Source organism: Numida meleagris, chromosome 9 (genome assembly GCF_002078875.1).
Source record: "Numida meleagris isolate 19003 breed g44 Domestic line chromosome 9, NumMel1.0, whole genome shotgun sequence".
Classification (NCBI taxonomy): domain Eukaryota; kingdom Metazoa; phylum Chordata; class Aves; order Galliformes; family Numididae; genus Numida; species Numida meleagris.
In genome coordinates, this window is record NC_034417.1 from 12993898 (window position 1) to 13008302 (window position 14405).

The following is a 14405-nucleotide window of genomic DNA, read 5'->3' on the forward strand; positions in this document are numbered from 1 at the left end:
TTTATCAGACAGGGCTCCGCTTCCTCCAGGAGGAGGTAAACAGATTTATGCAGATGAACCTCCCAGGTGCCCTTGCAGCACAGCATCTTTCATGGCTATTCGGCCTTTGTTATGAATTACGGCCAGGACAGATGAGCAGAGAATAGATGCAAGGTTAGCGCAATAACAGCCATTTGTACGGCGCCGGGGCACTTTGTCAGTGCTTTGTGTTTAAAGCTCATATTTAATAATAATGCAGGATTAATCACAGTGCTGATCTCACTGTGAATGGGAGAATTTGATGTAAACTTCAGTATTTTAAGCCTACAGTGTGTGAAAAGGCAATTTATTATAACTCACTTATTATTCCATTTGTACCTAAAATACTATGAAGCAAAATTTATTGCCTTTCAAGGTTGAGAGGAATTGTGATCAGCAAAAGCACTTTTCTGACTGTCCATTAAGATTGTCCAGTCGCTGTCTAACTGCTCAACTTCATGAACCTATTTTATATTTGTTAATAACCATCCAAGTTTACTTTAAATCCAGCAATGCTGCGTGGGTCTGCTATCTCAAAAGGATTACTCCTCCCTTGGTTCATCTCCTTCTGCCATAATATCTCCTTAAATTCTTCATATGCGTTTTCCCCGAAGCTTCACAGGTGACCCTAACAACTTGCTGTGAAATCTGGGTTTTGAAGACAGATGGGGTATTATTTTAATAATGTAGACATAATTACACAGTCTGGACGCTGGCTCACAGAAATGTCTCATCATTTATTAAGACGTTGTTGAGAAGCAAAATTGGGAGCTGAAAATTTGGGGCGAGACCTCAGGGAGTTTGGAAAGAGAGGTCTACTTCACTTCTCACGATGTTACCAATTAGGAGAAGTGTTAATAATTTCAAATATTATCACTGATTATTCTGAGATAGTTCTTTTTTTTAATTTATCTCACATTAAATAGGTCAGTTGTATTGCAGTGCCACATTTCTGTTGGGATTCTGAGTTTTTTAAGTATATGTGGATTCTTCTTAATACAGGATCATTTGACTGTTGCTGATCAGGAGACAAAGAATGCAAATACATGGTTTGTCAGTACAACAAATATTGGATACTACTGTGATCAGTGCTATAGAAATGCTTGCCAAAAGGAAAAATACTTTTCCTCTATTAAGTAAATAGTAGCATTTGAACTTATCTCGGATTAGGACTTTCCTCACCCAAGTGCATCACTTAACATTTCAACAGGTAATATTTCAGATTTCTCAAGGTACTCAAACACTCAGCTGAACCAGATGGAGAAGGAAAAGCCCACATGTGGTTTGTTCTCACTCGTTGTCATTGCAGACTCAAAACCAGTGTCATTTTGGATGTGCCTAACATTCTGTTTCTTAATGTTGCTAATATTATTAATATTGGTTACTAACAGTTTTCAGTCTATTGAACGATTAATGAAAAGGTCAGTGAGATTCCTCTGCAGAAGCATCGTTCATTACAAGGCCCATTGCATAAGCAATCTTGCTCCATTTATCTTCCCTAACAAGCAAAAGGGCCAGAGATTGCAGCTTCTTAAACCTCCTCATGAGCTCCTAATGAGAAACCTTAATTGTATGAAAGCCATTGTGACGTTACTCTTCCACCCCATTGGCTTTTGGATGTGTTGTTGTATCTGGGTTGCTGTGAGGCATTGGTGCTCTTGGTCCAATACTGGTGCCTACCGAATCAAGGGTGGCGGGAGCTGGTGGTAGGTTGAGACTGCAGTTGGCGATGCTTCCCTGCAACCAGTCTGAAACCTGCTGTCAGTCACACTTGCATCTGCTCTGCCCCAAGGGAAATGCATCTGAGCTGATGGATGCATACTCGTATGGCTCCTGTGGCACATGGAAGAGATGGAAGACTCAAAGCTATGAATGCCACAAGGTGGGACGAGAGAGGGCACTGTCCCATCTAATGCTCCTGCCTGAGGAGACCTCTAATGTGTCAGCTTTGCTCACCAAGTGCTGGAGAAGAGTGTGCAGCTCTCACTGCCCTGTCGTGACCATCAAGCTGAAGCTGTGGTGATCTGTTCTACAGCAGTTTCCAAGGCAGGCAGTTAGCTCCAGTGAAGGGAAATACAGAGGGATAGCCAGCTGCCTCTAGCTGCCTTCATAGTTCATTTCAGGAATGAAAAAAATGCCTCTTAATATTGCCAGAGGAGCTGTATGGGCACTGTGATGCTAGAAAGATGCTTAGTGCTTTGGCAGGAAGTAGCTGTGCCCTGGTGTCATCCCCCAAAAACGTGCCTTGAGACCCCCAGCCTCTCCCTGCAATCAGTGGCATTCAATCAAGACCCTGCATTTGTGGATATCTCACTGGTCACTTGTTTACACTTGTAGATGCCTACTACCTGGGTAGATCTAGCCCTTATAAATGACCATGTTAGGTGACGTGTGAACAGCCAGTGCAGACCAATCTTTATAGGCTTCTGTATTTCCATTAAATTAATAGCTGTGGCTCCTCTGAGACTTCCTGGAACCTCAGTTGCTATTCTCTGTCAGTCCTTGCCATCCTAAATGTCAGTGGAAAGGCTCATTGAAACTAATGGTTTGAGTTCACCCCCTGTACCAGGAATTTGTCCTGGGGTGACCTGGTTTCTGAGGGAACGGTTGCATGCGAGACGGATGTGGGTTGAAGTGTTGCTGCAGGACAGTGCTCGGTGCTCCCAGCCAGCTCCTGCTAGTGCCCTAAGGTCCGTGGGGTCATTGGTGCTCTTCCTCTTGGGAACTCTTCGACTTGCCAGTGTTTAGCCTCAGAAATCTGCCTGAGCTTAGGTTTAAACTGATCCCTACTGAAATGCAAAATTCAACAGCTTCTGGAAACTCAACCTTCTAACCTCTCCTGGCCTGGCATCAGAAGAATGTGACCTTTGCCTCATCTCACAGGAGATTATTTATTTCCTGGATCATTCCAAAAAGATTCAGGTCTTCATGGCTGATTTTGCCCCAAAGGTTCCTCTCCCTGAGGGCTCGCCTGCTTCAAGTTGTAGTGAAAATGTGATAAACCTCAAGGACTTTCCTCACAGATGTTTTGCATAAGCCTAACTCCGTCCCAGAGATGGCTGCATTCCGTGGGTGGGTAAAAAGATCCCTGTAGATACTTTTGCAAAGCAATTTCAGCTTGCTAGAAAATTGAATTAATTGTTTTCCATTCCCTGAATTAACCCTGATTCATTCTTCCCTCAACCCTCTCCCTCCCCTCCCTCCAACAGATGTCCAGCATATTAAGAGGAGAGACATCGTTTTGAAGAGGGAGCTGGGAGAAGGTGCCTTTGGGAAGGTGTTCTTGGCCGAGTGTTACAACCTCAGCCCCACCAATGACAAAATGCTGGTGGCAGTGAAGGTAAATCCCAAGGGCGAGTGGCAGAGAGTACAGCAGGGGCTGCGTGGGAAAGGGAGGCAGGGGAGGGCTGGGGGCCATGGGAGGAGATTTATCTGATGCCGGAGATTGTGGTAAATCCACTTAGTCACACAGAGTTCCAGCGTTTTGCTTCAAGGTCGTCTGTTCTCGCCAATGCCAAAGCTTCTCTTCCTGCCGACGCGGCCAGGAGACGTGGAGGAGGAGCGGGGCTGGAAGGGCTCAGCTCCGTGCAGCTGTAGCAGTGGTGGGGAGGCTGCCTTCCCTCTGCGAGGGACTGGGACCTTCTCTTAAGGGATTTTATCTTGCTGAAGATGAAACAAAAAGAGGCCTCAGCAAAAATAAGCACTTGAAAGCTAAGCACGGCCAACCAGTTTGCTGGGAGCAGTTCGCTGGGACAGCTTTGCTGCAAGATGAAAGAAGTAAGGCAGCAAGAACTGCAAGATTGCACTTTTCACCTCTGGGACTGGTTAAAGCCAAGGTAGCACAGCTACCTACATCATTAATCGCCTACTTATGTGGCTGGCACCTGCCCATCGGTGTCAGCCATCCCTGATGCGATCCCATCTCTCAGGTCTCTACTGATCTTCATTTGCATGTAGGCAGAAACAGCATCCAAACTTGTTTCTGTTAATTGCTACTATAAGCTTACATCTCCAGAGTGCCTTTCATCCCGACAGATCATACAGATCCAGAACTGGAGCGGGGCCTTGAAATCAGGCTTTTTGCCAGTTGTGGGGGGGGGGGGAACATCCTTCTAATTTGGGCCACATTTTATGTGGTAGGTTTAAAAAAAATAAAAAAATAAAGAAAAGGGGGAAAAAAGGTTTCACATATTGAGCTGAGCTTTGGCTGCATTTCCTGAAGATCTCATGCTCCCAACAGGGAGTGAAAGCCACTTCTGTGGTCACTGCAGCTCTGGGCAGCAGCATGCTGCTTAGGACGTGGGGTCTGTCCCTGCTGTGTTCTATGGATCTCCCTGCCAGGGCCAGCACTAGGTCAGTGAAAGAGTGTGGCTAAATGGACTCAGATTTCCAGTGGATCTAAAGACTGCAGCCCTGCAGATCTGCTTTTGATGTGATGGTGTGGATAAGTTTGCTGTTCAATTCAGCTTGCTTCTGAAAACATTCTAAGAAGCACTTAAAAAGTATAGTCAGCAAGAAGCATTGAGGTTACAAAGTCAAGTGTTAGCAATGCTGGAGAGGCTGCTATTCGGGGCATGTCCTCCAAACTCACATTTTTCATTTCTCTATGGGCTTCTCCTTTGTGATGACCACTCCCACTTCTGAGAGCTCTCTAGAAGTGAGTGTGCTTGTTTTCATAGCCATCCAGCTGCGTGCTGGGGTTGCATGGTCCCCATGTGGCAGAGGGCAGATAGAATCTCAGGGAAATTTAGGTGTCAGAATCCACCTAGCTGGAGGACAGAGTCACCAAACTGCCTTCGCAGCCAGACTCCAGGTAACAGACCTACGCTAACATTAAACATGGTGCTTGTGGAGACCTGGCTCTGTTGCCACATGAGCAGGAAATTCCCAGGACACATCAGGAGAGCTGACAATTTGTGGCAATGACTGCAACCTGCAGACATGGAGCGAATGGCTTGATGTCACGTGGCAATCCAAAGACAGAGACACAAATGCAACCCACCCTGAACCTTCCTAGGAGAGGCATTCTTACTCTGGACTTGGTCTCTTCTTCCGGTCTTCATCTTCTTTTATTCGTGGTAGGTGGACAGTTGGGCTAGATGATCTTAGTAGTCTTTTCCAACCTTAGCGATTCTATAATTCTTTCCTGGTTCTGCTGCTTCCAGTTCTTGTTTATGTCACTTCTAAAGGCTGTGCAACCTTAGCTATGTTTTTTTAATATCCTATTTTGTGTGATATTTACAAAGTCACAGTCCTCACACTTCGTGGAAGTGACAGAGTGTGAAGGAGATGAAACCAAACTCACTGCAACCTGAAATGTTATGTGCAACTACAGGAAAAAGGGGATAAAGGAGTCATGGGGGAGGGGAAGTGTTTTCCCGGGGAGAAAAGAAATAATGGGAAGCATCAACATTATAAAGATATTAAATGACTAAAAGTAATTGGGTGCCTGAGATAAGGATGGATGCTTTGCCATCTGCACAGCGTAACTATCATCCATCTAAATATCTCTAGTCAAGCTATCCCAGAGGACACAGAATTACAATAATATTATGCCATGTGCCTAGCAGGGTGTGGGCAGAAAAAAGGGAATGAGGAAGTGTCCCAAGGCTTGCAAATTCTTGCAAGCCTTGAAAAAAGGTTGAAAAACCTTGCAGGAGATCTGCTCAATGGGGAAAAGCAGCTCCTGTGGAGGACTCGGTACTTCTCTGTCTGAACTCAGCAGCACAATCATCAGTCCTCACGGCTCTTCCATCTTGTCCAACATTCTGGACATCCCAACTTCTTTTGCTAAGCGCTCATAGTAGAGCCCTCCCTTGATATCCTGTGAAGACAACACTCTGCTCTCCTATGCAACTGCCCAATTACCCGTGGACAAGCCGGCCTCCAAGCCTGGTAACCCACCTCCATCAGCAGCTGCACCCACAACATCTTCAAAGCAGCCCTGCAATGCTGGGCTGCAACCTAGCCTGGTGCACTCACATGTGAAAGACTAGATATTCTCAGTAAGGATACTGATTTCAGCATCAGTCTGCCAGGGGGGCTGTTATAAACAGCGGGGAATAAAAACATGATTTTAAAAATTATGAGAAAAGACTTGACAGTGTCCTTCTTCAGAGGCGGTTTGAAAAATCCACACAATAACTGCACAGCCAGGCAAATCCATCTTCTGAATAAAGGTAGTATAGTCAGCTATTTCAAAATAAAAGACAGATAGCAAGGACTGGCTGGCTCAGGAATTTAATAATAATGAGATATGAAGCCATTCACCCCTAGGTCACCAGTACAAATCCTGCCCAAGCTGGGAATAATTGGAAGCTATTACCCTCTGAGGCATGTTTGCTGCTTCCTGGGAAATGAGTTGGACACCCCACTGAGCTGGTAAATATACGAACAAAATGCTGAGGTGGTGCCACCAGTACCGGCTGCTAGCTCTCCTGGTGCAACTGGGCGGTGGTAGCGGTTTCGATCCTCTCCCGTCCTCATCAGCTCCTCCTCGATACCACAACCCCTTTGGTTTTGGCCCCCTCTGGTTTTGCCCATCCCATACATATGTGTCCCTTCTTTCAGGCGCTGAAAGACCCCACACTGGCAGCCCGCAAGGATTTCCAGAGGGAGGCAGAGCTGCTCACCAACCTGCAGCATGAGCACATCGTCAAGTTCTATGGTGTGTGTGGTGATGGCGACCCGCTCATCATGGTCTTTGAGTACATGAAGCATGGGGACCTGAACAAGTTCCTGAGGTATGTGCAAAGGAGGGCATGGCAGATGCAGCACAGCTGTACCCGAGTGGCTTGTCATAGATCTGTGGTGCTTCAGAGAGCCACAGTCGTGTGGATGGTGGTGGGCTGGGTAATGCGAGCAGGTAGTTCAAAGGAGGTGGATGGCCCTCTGTAGATTTGGTGCTTGGAGTCCTACCCCACATTTCCTCTTTGGTAGTCCCAAGGGTTGTCCAGGTGAGCTATGGATAGAAACCAGATGTTTCTTCTCCCACCCCTGCAAGTCTGGGAGGTCACCAGCCATGACTCACCCAGATACTGGTTCAATAGCACCAGAACTAAAATACTCCTGAGAGGATCTTTCTGGAATCCTTCATCTGATTGCTGTCCTGGGCATTTACTGATTTGGAGTTTGCGTTTCTATATTCAGAAAAGAAAAGAGAAATTTAGGAGGGGGCTAGGTAGCGTCTGTGCAGTCCATTCTTGTGCCCTAGATCTCAGCAGACAAAATATTCTAACCTGTGGCACCACGCCACTCCAGAAGATGGGCAGTGCCAGATAAAGTGCCATAATTGCCTCCCATGCCTCTAGAGAGATGCAAATTGCTGGACCCCCACCAGTCACCATTCATTAGCAGATAATTTGTGTGCCCTGAATCTGCCAGTGGTGAGGGGCAGAGAGCAATGGTGGGAGGATGTTTGTGGTGCTGCTCTCCCACGATACAGAAATTATGCTCTGAAACCTGCATGCAAGTGGAGTGGTACTTACCTCTTGAAATAATTAGTAGGTTTATTTCCCAGTATTTACAAAATTGGACCCTTGATATTTTCCTGCTTTGACTGCTAAGTGTGAGCATGATTGCAGTGGGAACAAGAAGCTCGAGCACATCAGATTTAGGTTTGGGGCTGGGATATACTCTGTGCTTTATATTTCCATCATCACAATCAATTTCTGATCAAGGAAAACAAGAAAATGAATCCTTTCCTGAGGTTTTCATTTCAAAGCAATCACCTACACCAGAAGGGCAGCGGGGAAGGATCCTACGGACAACCCTGCCCACGGACAACAGGGAGGTTGGAACTAGATAATCTTTAAGGTCCTTGCAACCCAAGCCATTCTATGATTTTTTCAAGCAGGGCCAAGCTGTCTGCAGCTCTCTTGGAGCATCCACAGGGCAGTGGCTGAGCTGGGAACATACCTGCATTGATTCCTCCCCTCACTTTGGCATAGTAGAGGCAGATTGAATATATAGGTCATCCTCTGTCTCATGCTCTGGATGGATGACATCTTTGGCCAGGTAGGACTCAAGATGGAAGCTTGCAAGGGGGTCAGTGGGTGATGCAGGATTCAGGTTTCCCTTGGCAGATAGCAGGTTTTACTGGGGCTCTGGAGAAATACAGACACAGCACTGTGGGGAGCACAGCATTCCTAGGGCCAGTGTATGCCAAGTGGGGGCTTCTGAGTGTTCAGACTCCATTCTGAAGGCCTGCAACCACTGCATTCCCTCTCATCTCGACAAATACCTCCATCACTTCCTCCCTTTCCTTCAGCACACACGCATAGGTGATTTTCTTCCTCATACTGACAAAAGCCTCCATCACACCCTAAAAAAGAAGAAAAAGGAAAAAACAAAACAAAAGCCACACTTCTTTGACAGGGACCAGCCAATCTTATGATCTTGATGTGGAGTTGAAGCAAACCCCTTGCTCCAAGAAGAGATGGGGAGATCCTTTTTTGTGTTCCCTGCATCTTCTTGATGCAACCAAATGCACTAATATCCCTCCAGTTAATCTCAGGAGTGAGCTGATACTCCTTCCTTCTGGACTACACCCGTGTGGGATGGAGAAGGAGAGAGGAGGGAGGAATATGTATTATGCAGGACATAGCTAGATAAATCCTGTATAGTAGGATGTAGAGGGACCCAGCGAAAGAAAGGCATTGGCTCATCATGTTTTAAATGTGACCTGTTCCCATCATATGCAGACATTTCTTTGGAGGCAATTACTGTATCTGAAAAAGGTGGCAGTAATGAGATGGTATTATGTCCTTCACTTCTCATCTTGGAATACTTACTCTTGATGACACCAGGTATCATGCACAGTTAAATATGGTGTAACTGCAAGGCACTACTGGCATAAGATGTCCAGCATGGTTTTAGAAACCATTGCTTGTCCTGCCCATCCCACACTCGCTGCGGTATCACCCACCCATGGCTTCCCAAAACACTGCTGGCTCCTCAGCTCTCTGGGCTTCCTTTCCTCTTCCAGCTGTTCTAGAAGTAGATGGCAGGAGGGGACCCCTGGGGCCATGTCCCTGGTGGCGGGGCAGCAGGAGGTAACTGAACACAGCAGCATTTCAAAAACTATGGATTGATCCCCAAATGTCTGGATTCCTTGGTTTGCCCTAAGCCCAATAGAGCAATCAGGAAACAAAGGAGAGAAACAATTTAGGTCTTGTGGGTTGTTCGGTCCCATGTCAAGGAGGGAAAGCTCTGTGTGTGCATTTTAATTTGCAGGCTCTCTGCAGGGCTACTGCCGACAACAGGGTGAAACACCAGGAACTATTTCAGTGTGAACAGTATGAAAGCTTCAGAGGAGATGCTGTACTGCATCTTAGTCACAAGGAGGAAAGTTGCAGCAAAATCTCTTGCTTTTCCCTAAATATGAGGGCTTTTGTTATTCCACCTTCAAAGAGGCCACAGCAGGGTGAGCTCCATCGGGGAAAGAGACATCACAGAAGGAGCGCAGCAAAGACAGGCCTGGTACACAGCTAGGGAGAGGATGTAAAGGGGGACAGAACAGGAATGACCCTGACCTCAAGTCCCGCCTTTACAACGCACTTTGTTCAGCAGAATGTTGTCTTTTGTTGTCCAGGATGTTCTCTCCATCTGCTGACATTCAAACATTACCCCTGCACCTCTGCTTGTGCCTTCAGAGTTCACAGCACCTGTGTTACCTCTGGGACAGTTTAGGGTATGAAGAATACTTTCCAGGGATGCCAGTTTTCTTCTGAAACCTTGCCTGTGATCTCTGGTTGTATCGGTATATCAAGAGGAGGTTGTTAGGTGACAAGGTGTGTGGATGAAATTGAAGAGGCTGTATGGGATTAATAGAGTAAGCAACAAGAATATGACAGCTGGGGAAGAAAAGAGGGTGGCAGCTCCACATCTGGGAATGTTTCCAAGGTATAAGAATTAACTAGGGCAAACACATAGATATCTGGAAGCCAATTCATTTTACACCAGTCTTGCCAGAGAGTAGAATGGCCATGGTGCATCAAGCTAGTGGGCCCTCTGCCCCAGCAGTCTGTCTTCTACTTGTGGCTGTAAGAGGTTTCTTGGAGAAGAGTAAGGATAGAAGTATGTATGGCACCTACTCACCCACCGAATGTTCACCCAACCTCTCGTTCTCTAAGATTTTCTTTTTTTCTTTCCCCTGGAGCTGTATGTCCATCCTCACAATACAGAGCTGGGGGTTAGTCCCCAGCCCAGCAGGAGCAGCAACCATATGGGATTCCTATCTCCTGGTCACTTTTGAGACCCAACTCTATGCTTTTTGCTTCTTCCTCCCTATAGGGCACATGGCCCAGATGCTATGATCCTCGTGGATGGGCAGCCTCGACAAGCCAAAGGGGAGCTAGGGCTATCCCAGATGCTCCACATCGCTAGCCAGATCGCCTCTGGAATGGTGTACCTTGCCTCCCAGCACTTTGTCCATAGAGACCTGGCCACCAGGAACTGCTTGGTCGGAGCCAACCTGCTGGTGAAGATTGGAGACTTTGGGATGTCAAGAGATGTCTACAGCACTGATTACTACAGGGTAAGGCAGCTCCAGTGGCCGTCCAATGCTCAGAGTGAAGGGAGACTAGGAAATGTGACAGTTAATCAGTTTTTGGAGCTTTTGGGCTCACTCATTTGGTTATTCCCTCAGTGAAACATGCACACATGTCCATCAGGCACACTTGTGTTTGCCTGATCCCTGAACCACTGTCCTCACTCCTTTTGGTCCTGGACACGCCTGTAGTTCAGACATCCATGCAGATGCCTACACACAGAGCTCCCTGTGATACCCCAGCACAGTCACACACTTTGGGATGACTCTGATGTCATCGTGATCTTCCTTCCTTCCTATTTTTCTTCCTCTTTTTTACAAAGGCTTTGATAAATTGGAGGTAATCCAAAGAGGGTGACAAAGATGATTAAAAGACTACAGGCTGTGACCTCTTGCGTTAGATTAAAGAAACTTAATACAGGGACCTAGAGGAAAGGCAACTGAAAGACTGACTGATAAGTGCATAAAATATGGAAAAGGAAATAATAGGCAATTTAAGCTCAACCTCAAAAACACTTTTTCCAGCAGGGACATCATTTAGACAATGGAATAATTTGCCAGAGGTAGGTTGCTGAGGGCCTGTCATTAAAGAAGTCCAGGAAGCAACTAGATAAAAATGCCTGGGTTTAGTGCAGAGTCTAATCCTGCACTAGTCTCTGGGGACTGACTCGATGAGTCAGAAATGTCTTTCCAGCCTTATCTTCTGCGATTTATGCTTGTGCTGTCCCCTTGCCTTTGTGCCCAGCTGCACTGCCCTATCTGCCTGGGATGGCAGCATCCCTTGGGGGGGAATGCATGTTTCTTACTCTTCCTCAGCTTGAGAAATTGGGATGTACAAAATGTTTGGAGCACAACGGTGTAGGGATTTGTGGCTGGGCCACCCACCAGCAGGGAAGCGCTTTTCAGGAGAAAGAACAGAGGTTTTTGCCTGGTGCTTGGTGTAAGGCTGGTTTATTTCTGGTGACAGTGCAGATGTTTGGCTCTGAGGCTGATTTCTATCAGTTACCTAAGAAAGGGTTGACCTGTGGGCTTGATCTGATGGCAAAGGTTTTCTTTACGTGATAGGAAGTTGCAAAGTGGAGCTGGGGAGGAAAAAAAAAGATGATCAGGTTTCTGCTGAGACGTCATCTCTCCAAGGCCAGCACACAGCCTTATCACTAAGTTTAATTACCAGTGAAGGAACCAATCTTCCCTGTGCAGCACAAAAGCCCACGATGGGAAAAGGTCTCAGTGGACTGACCGGGCAGTGATGAGGTGGCTACAATCCCATCACTGCAGAAACGTCAGTAGATAGTGAGTAGGGAAGAGCAGAGCACAGGGGAGGATAAGAAGCAGCTTGTGAGATTATCCATGCTCTTGCTTGGGTCCTTCAGCAAATGGGAATTGGATGAGAGGGCCCCCAAGAAGTGAGAACTGCAGAGATCCTCATAGGCCAGCTCACCGTAGTGGAATATTTTGTCTTCTCTGTGGTGTCCTGTAGACCTCATCCTGTCTGTGCAAAGCGCTTTGCTGATGGTTGCTCTGTGCTCTCTCATGCCATGTCGTAAGGCTCTGCTCGTGGACTTCTCTGTTCACACAAATTACTGTGTGTGACCAAAGCAAGAACCCGCTTACCATTTGGTACCTTTAGAACTCTAGATCACTAACTCAGACCTCCACATACACAGAGACCTTTTCTCTGTTGCTATCCAAAGAGAGATCCTAGGAAATTACACTTTCGACTACTCATATTTACTTGGTTATGAAGAAGCATTTACTTTCTCCTGCAACATGGGTAAGATGAACAGTTTGGTTTCACAAAAGTTGTGCACTTCTGCTCTGTATTCCTCACCACTTTAATTCCCAGCATCCCTGGCATGAAAGCTGTCTCTTCAAGGCTCCTGAGACAATCTTTTCAAGTACACAGACCCACCACAAAACCCACCAAGGTTCCCTGAGTGAGAGTTTTTGAATGGAGAGAGAGAACAAATGACCTCAAGCACTAGAACCACATTGCTCCTGGGCCTCCCCCATGGAAGGTGGAGATGTGGCTGAAGAGTTGAGCTTTGAAACTCCTTTGTGCTGTCCCTGGTCACATCCACAACCAGCATGGTAAAACTCCCAAGGCTGCTTCTCGATGTTTGTGCACAACATCTCTGCTGTTGACACAACCTGCCGTTCCCAGAGGCGGAACCTGGAGCAAAGTTCTGTTTCAGGAGATTTCTATAAAATACTGCTTAGTGTGCCCAAGCTGCAGCCTAGGAAGAATTCCACAAAATAGCATCTTCTGGGAACGCAGTGGACGATGACGCCTCAAAGCTGACCCCAGATGATGTGTCTGGAGGATTCTCACTCTGATGGGTCCCTGTGTTTGCTGCTGCCCAAGCCCCACGAGCACGGATAGATTGGCATGTGGGTATGTGAGTGCGTTCCAGGCTGATGATTAACTCATAGGCATTCAATCTCCTTCCCATTTTTTATCTTCTAAAACAAAGAAAAAACACCATCTGCCTCCTGCGTTTGTGGGATGCAGAAGTGCTTTACAAAGGTGAACTGCTTAATTTCCTGTCACACATTTGGGTATGGAAAACAAACATTTGCGTAACAAAAGCAGCAGAGAGGTTTGTTTCCTCTCTCTCCAAGGTTCTCCACGCTCTGCCTGAAGACAGGTGCATCTTTTTCCTTGTGCATAATATCCCTGATGGTTGTGGAGGTGTAGGCAGGGGAGAAGTGAAATGGCATCAGGTCAGAAAGCAGAGGAAGGTGGAGGTACAGGGGAGATGGGGAGAAGTAGCCCACACTTGTGTGACAAGTCAGGGATACTGAAGGATCATTTCTGGGATGTGTTGTGTAATGTGCCACGTGATCTTTCATTTAGGTCTCTATAGGAATGCAGGGTGGAACAGATCTGTAAGGGAGATAAAAGGTTCAGGAGCAGTTTTTTTCCACTTGTTTTCCTTCTAGAAAATACATGAGCAAGGGATTTTTTAGGGATGTCTCAGGACTGTGACACCAGGTGGTTGGCTGCTGTGGGTCAGGGACGTTGTGTCCCAGCCACACTGAGCGCATCTGGTGCCTGCCCATGGAGCAAGATCAAGATCAGTTCCCTTTCTTCCCCCAGAATGAGTAATCCAGCTCCCAAACAAAGTCATTTGGCAGACACCCAGGGAAAGGGCAGTATTTCTTTATCTTTAGAAGAGAGCAGCCTTAAATCCTAGTCAGCAGTCCTTAATAACTTCCAAGGTTATGTGCTGCCATGGGTGGGACATCAGCAGCGAAGACACGGGTTGAGTAAAGGAAGGATTTATGCAGGCATTGAATCTCATGAAGACGTCCCTCTGTCCAGTTCTGCTGTGTCCTACCCCTCTGGCATCCTGCCCCAAAGCCCAGGCTGGGCTTGAAACCTCTGAGGAATTGAGCACCGTCCTTTTCCAGAGGTCTGTCCTGAACGTGCCCCAGGTTGCTGTTCATCGTGGGGAGGACACCTGCTTATAAAAAAAGAATAATAAAGGACACATGGCGGGTTTGCAAATGGCTTTGTAAATAAGTTTCTATTTCTGACAACACAGAGCTCAAAACACAATAAAAAATGCACAGAAGAATTCTGCGCCTTCAACACTTTGGAGTGCTCGTTGGATTTGGGAGAGACAAGGTTTACAGGAAGAAGCAATATCTTTTATTAAACATCTGATATTGTTGGAGAGGGAAGAAAAGAACATTTTAGACACACAAGTCCTCTCTGAGCTTTCTTTTTTTTTTTTTTTGAGGTGATATCAGTTGATTTAATAAAAGATTAATATCTCTTCCTATGAACCTTGGCTCTCTCATCCTTAGACCATCGCTGCCAAGACAACATTTC

The 14405-nt window shown here is 46.5% G+C and overlaps 1 protein-coding gene across 5 annotated transcripts in view; it reads left to right on the forward strand.

Annotated features, from left to right (window-relative positions):
• Positions 1-14405, forward strand: part of NTRK3 (neurotrophic receptor tyrosine kinase 3) — a 179268-nt gene that overhangs the window by 141047 nt on the left and 23816 nt on the right. For 4 of the 5 annotated variants that reach the window (XM_021407493.1, XM_021407496.1, XM_021407490.1 and 1 more), the window contains 3 exons: positions 3228-3358; positions 6589-6761; positions 10312-10555. In XM_021407493.1, coding sequence (XP_021263168.1) covers positions 3228-3358; positions 6589-6761; positions 10312-10555 — 548 coding nt within the window. Of the gene's footprint in view, positions 1-3227; positions 3359-3498; positions 4609-6588; positions 6762-10311; positions 10556-14405 lie in introns of those variants that run through there. The other variant, XM_021407494.1, reaches the window with a different exon arrangement.